Source organism: Drosophila eugracilis, unplaced genomic scaffold, assembly GCF_018153835.1.
Source record: "Drosophila eugracilis isolate 14026-0451.02 unplaced genomic scaffold, ASM1815383v1 contig_647, whole genome shotgun sequence".
Lineage (NCBI taxonomy): Eukaryota > Metazoa > Arthropoda > Insecta > Diptera > Drosophilidae > Drosophila > Drosophila eugracilis.
In genome coordinates this window covers 86605-92155 of record NW_024573533.1, presented here as the reverse complement: position 1 = coordinate 92155, position 5551 = coordinate 86605, and the positions used below count along the sequence as shown (strand labels likewise).

The window sequence follows — 5551 nt, the reverse complement described above, 5'->3', positions numbered from 1 at the left end:
GATGTTTAAGGGCACTTGGAATGAAATTTTGGCCTAAAATGTCTTTATACATAAATTTATTAATTTTATCTTCCATAAGGACCATTTGAGCCACTCCACCTCCATCCCATTCTTGCCAACGTGCTTAAAAGATGGAATAAAGTTTTTTCCTTCATGGCTTCATTTGCCTTCTGACATACTTTAAAAGGACCGCCGTGTCCAAAATTTTTCATTTTTGATTTGTCAATAAAGGTTACGTTTTCCCAAAATAATTCCGACTTGCTTACATGCACTTTTGCCATCTCCAAACGCATTTTTTGTTGTAATCAAAAATCAATGGGTTTTTACGAACAACTCTTCCATGTATACCAGCATTGTGCAGGGTGTTCCGGATGGTTTGGAAACAAAATTTTTTTTCAGAAGGCTTCTCTAGGCTTTTAAGAATTGTTGTGGATGTTATTCTGGGATTTTGTAATGCCGTATTTACAACGTTATGCTCCTCCCGTGGTGTCCGTATGTGGTTCCTTACAGATTTTCTATGTTCTACTGCAAATTCTCCTGTGTTTACGTATTTTTTTTGTATCAAACTTTGCATTGTGGAAGGTGACTTGACAATATCTCTACCATTTTCGGGTTAATTGTGGTTCGCTAAATATAATTTTATTATAGTTTTTCGAAAATTTAGGGATAAATCTTGACCCCGACCCATTTCGTCCAATTACAGCAAAAAAAGCAGCGAAACTAACTAAACAACTTTGAGAATAGTACACCGAAGTTTGCTCCGAAGTACAGTTCAAAAATTAATCGCTGATTACCGTTGTATTCAGAAATAGAAGTCAAGAATGAAAAGTGTACGTTTTTTTGCGTTATTAACGAAATTATCTAGTATTTAAGTTAAAATTTGTTAATTTTATGCTAAAACATATGCTCGAAATGTATATCTTTTATTTGAGATATTACATTTTAATTTTTGTTACGTATTTCTCGAGAAATTAAGGAATAAACTTCCAACTCATGGGTGTACAAATAAATTATGTGCCGACTGTATATTAATATATCGCTTCATGGTACTGTATTTATACCGGGAGGTTGTGGGTGCCTTTACAAAGGAAAACCAAAATTCATTACCTCGATTTAATAAAATTGTTTATCTATATATACATAAATGAAATAAAAAAGTCGAATGTGCCGAAATTAGAGATAAATGTAGATAATATTTAAAATCTATTGTTTGCTTTAATCGTGCATAATATAGCATAAATTAACATATTCACATATTAATTAAAAACCCTCATATTAAGACTATTTTAATTATTTCCGTTGCGCACGATAACACCATTCTGCAACTAAAAGTTTATATAATACTTGTGCCCGCCATGTCCACTTAAGTGACTGATTGCCAAACGCAAACTATTAGCCGGTCACTGGTCACTGTGGTGGATGATGGGCCCCCAAAGGCGATCGATTGGACTGACTTCGTTACTATAAAATAATAATAGTCATTAAAAAAAATATAAAGTACGTTAATTATAAATCTTTGATTAGCAAATCCCCCTCCTGAAAATAATAGATCATCACAAAATATTGAGCCCATAACATCAAATTAGAATATGATAATTTTTATTATATGAGGAATACATTTTTTATTAGGCCCGTAGCAACGAAGGACAGTCTTCCCCTTCTCACCATAGAAAATACAAATTTCAAAAATTGCAGTAAATTCTTAATAATGCTGATTCCGCTCAAAAGGAAAAGCGTTTTCCAAGAAATTCATTGGTTTATCGTCAGCAATGTAACCACAAGGAAACAAAAATGAGTCTGAGTTCTTAATTCGTAAATAAAAACTTTACCAATTATTTGATTATTTATATTATTTTTTTTTTTGTGGTAAAATATTAATACGCTAATAAATAATGGTTTCATTCAGAATATGTTAGCGTGGTTCCACGCCTATAACCAAACTGCCTTTATGGATTGAAAAATTTGTCTTTAAAAATTTTGGGATTTCTGGATGCTGTCAATGCTAAACATAATACGAAATAATTTTAAACATTTTCAACGAATTCAAATTCTCTCATGCCTAAAAAGTAAAGGGGAGATATTTTCAGAAGTATTTGTTTTGTAGGGTAAGTAATGACATTTGTGTGAAATTTATGGATAACATTGAGCTTAAATATGATCACAGTATTTGTCAGTAAATCTACATCTAGTATATACAAATCAGTATTTTACACACAGTTTTGGATTCGTAGCATACACAAATAAATTAACTTTAATTCGCGCTAAAAGGAAATTACATATTAGTTTGCTACTCGTCTGCTTCATTTTCTGTCTGGATAAGCAATGGAATCTGTTGAGGAAGGTCGCTAGTTGCCCATAGGTACAGGTCCAGTGTTTTTTCCGTGCAGTCGGCGACAAACCGTACAAATGGCCGAATGTCGCCCTCGTTGGCCAATTTCAGGAAGTAGTAGTACTTGCTACGTTGTTGCTTTGGAATAATGACAGGCGGGTACCCTGCTCGCATTAGCAAGGTGTTCATTAGCAAACGAGAAGTTCGTCCGTTCCCGTCGATGAAAGGATGAATGGCTACGAGCTTGTAGTGAGCGAGCGCTGCATAACTGTGGATGAGACAGAACCTATTTATTAACATTGGATTTAATATCATAAAATTCACTTTTTACAAAATAATAAATAAATCGGTAAATATAAACTAGAAATGTTATACAAGGTCAAACTTGTAGACGATAGAGTTTGCTTGACTGCATGAAAATACTTCAAGCTGCGATGTCATCTAGATCCCTAGATCTCAGCGTTCATGCGCACAAGCATACAAAAGGACAAGAAGTGTTGATTATAAGTCCTCACACAAAAATTGGCGCTGCGATAATTAATGATAGCAAAATGGTTATTTTAAAATTGAATAAGACAGTAACCTGGTAATTTAATTGCAAAAGTTTGTAATAATTTATAAGGTCATTACTAATCTTTATTATTTAAATTAGATATTAGGCCTATGTTACTTGCCTAACAACAACACATTTGTATGTGTTTGAAGAAAAACCAAAGAGCCCGCGAATTTTAAACAAAAGAGCACAGTTTTCTTCGTGAGCCGATCATTTGCTCAGAAGTTTTTTGCTACCCATTCACTTTTACGCATTTAAACACAATTTTGGGAAATAAAATATGCTATTTTTTATAGAAAGGAAATATTTTTAGATTTTACTTTCCTTAAAAATAAACTATAAACATTTAATTTGTTTGCCTCATTGTTAAATTTATATTTTAAAATGCGAAATATGTTTATGATATGTTTCCCACTTACTTAACGGGATGTAGAAACTTGCAGTGATCAGAGTTTATCCAACGCTGAAAGTGCAGCATTAATTGCGAAAGGTCCCCCGGACCAGGTGGTATATGACCCCCGACGAACACTTGAGTACGCCGGAACTCTCCACCCTCAATTGGGTCCACATGTCCTAGTACTCGGCGGTGCAGCTCAAGGATGTCTTTAATAGTGATTTCTATTCTGAAGAAAAGAAAATACATATAAATAAGAACATTTTTCAAAATTTATGCCAATAGTAACAAATTATTTATTTTTTAATTGTGCAAAAATAAAGCGTATAGGGAATTTTTGAATTGTTAAAGTTTTTTTATATGGACATATACATAAGTATGCACAGTTAAATCGATGTTTGTATGTAAGGATAGCTGGTTTTCGGAATCTATAGATCTAAAACCTATCAAAAGACGGGCCAAGTTTACTTGCATAAAAGCATTAACAAGTTTGTATTATATTGAACATTTATTCATGTTTTTATAGAGTCTTATAGGTCATAATGCTAAAAGCCTTACTTACTTTTGTACCAGGCTAGCATTAATGTACTTCATAGCTAGGTCCATTCCCAAGATCTCGTTATGCTCGTCAATAGATTTGCCGTCCACAGCCATGCGAGTCTCTAGGACAGACCTCGTTTGAGCCAGCGTCATAGTATTACCCTCGATTCCTACCGAATGGTAAATGTGCTGAAAGTAGGCTTCCTTTTTAGCCCGACGCAGGGCGGCGTTGGTCTCGTGGATTGCGGAGAGTGCATCGCGTTTTGAGTCCAACGACTCAAGACGGCGCTCATCAAGAATCTGCACAACATTAGCAGTTCGCTGTCTATTGGCAATCGCCTCTACATTAGTCGGATTGATAGTCAAGGCCTGAAAGTAGTATTGATCCGCCAGCACAACGTTGTGTTGGCTGTGCTCTAGAAACTCGCCGTAGCGGAGCAGTACTTCAGGGTGCCGGGGAGCTAGAATTAGGGCATGTTCAAACAGACGACCAGCCTTGTCAATCTTGTCCGCCAGATACATGTCGTGGGCCCTTTGAAGAGCCACTAGCGCCTCTTTGATATTTGTCTGCTCTTCCTCCATTGAAATAGTCCGGACATCTTCACGGATATTTTTGAAGTAAAACTCCTTGAAACTGTTCATCTCCTCTACGGAATACAGCGCGAACTCATTCTGAGTCTGATGATTGTGGGCTATGGAGAAGTGGCGGATCTGCCGTAGGTTCCAATTCCAAGTCGAGGAAGTGAAGATATGAAAAAACCATGCCGCAATACTACCAGCAATAAAGAACAGTGCTATACGGAGATGGCTGCTCGCGTGTGCTCCATAGAGTGGCGGATTACGTTGTTGGTGATGAGCAGGTAGATTTGTTTGCGTTGCGTTCTTGCCCATAGCTAATTATCTGTGTTAGTTTATGTTTTGCACAAATTTTGAATAATTTGCACGCCATGTACATGTTACGCTAAATAGAAACATCTAACCGACACTTTGGTAAATGTGCTTACCTGCAGGTACTGCACTCTGCTAACATAACACAACCATGAAATAACACAGTTTCTGAATGATAATCATATCGACATTATGCTACTGGCAGAGACGCACCACACAAACAAATACAACTTCCAAGTAAGAGGATACACTCTCTACCGCACAGATCATCCGGATGGTAAAGCCCACGGCGGAGCCGGCATCTTAATCAGCGAACGCATCAGGCACCACTTTCACCGAAGTTTTGCAACTAATTATATGCAAGCCACGTATATTCAAGTGCAGTCAGGCAACGGACACCTCACCATAGCCGCTGTTTACTGCCCACCTCGTTTTACAATTTCTGAAGGACAATTCATGGACTTCTATAACCTGCTTGGGGATCGTTTTATAGCCGCAGGGGACTATAATGCCAAACACACGCACTGGGGATCACGCCTTGTGACTCCCAAAGGAAGGCAATTATACAATGCAATCATAAAACCAAACAACAAATTAGACCACGTCTCCCCCGGCAGCCCCACATAGTGGCCAACCGACCCCCGGAAAGTCCCAGACCTAATAGACTTTCCGGTGACAAAAAATATTCCACGAAATTTAATAAGCGCCAGAGCACTTTCGGACCTTTCGTCAGACCATTCTCCAGTGCAAATAACTCTCCTTCAATGCACAAAAATTACAGATGACGCCCACAGGTTGACGTCGCACAGAAGCAACTGGTTAAAATACAAAAAATATGTAAGCTCAC

General features: G+C 37.1%; 1 protein-coding gene across 2 annotated transcripts; it reads right to left on the bottom strand.

Annotated features, from left to right (window-relative positions):
- Positions 1-2078: 2078 nt before the first annotated feature.
- LOC108115187 (protein adenylyltransferase Fic) lies at positions 2079-4845 on the bottom strand. Of its 2 annotated transcripts, none has more exons than XM_041819368.1 (4): positions 4821-4845; positions 3839-4717; positions 3302-3505; positions 2079-2615 (listed from the first exon to the last, which is right to left on the bottom strand). In XM_041819368.1, the coding sequence occupies exons 2-4, from the start codon at positions 4705-4707 to the stop codon at positions 2288-2290; spliced, it is 1401 nt and encodes a 466-aa protein (XP_041675302.1). In that variant the 5' UTR covers positions 4708-4717; positions 4821-4845; the 3' UTR covers positions 2079-2287. The 2 variants fall into 2 exon arrangements, with proteins under 2 accessions (XP_041675302.1, XP_041675303.1); XM_041819369.1 differs by having other exon boundaries at positions 2079-2597.
- Positions 4846-5551: the final 706 nt, after the last annotated feature.

Excerpts from the sequence above, each read along its gene's own strand:
- LOC108115187 (XM_041819368.1), bottom strand. The coding sequence starts at position 4,707 with ATGGGCAAGAACGCAACGCAAACAAATCTACCTGCTCATCACCAACAA. Across the intron at positions 3,506-3,838 it reads AATGCTAGCCTGGTACAAAA|AATAGAAATCACTATTAAAG; the intron begins GTAAGTAAGGCT and ends TCTTTTCTTCAG. Across the intron at positions 2,616-3,301 it reads AAGTTTCTACATCCCGTTAA|GTTCTGTCTCATCCACAGTT; the intron begins GTAAGTGGGAAA and ends GTTAATAAATAG.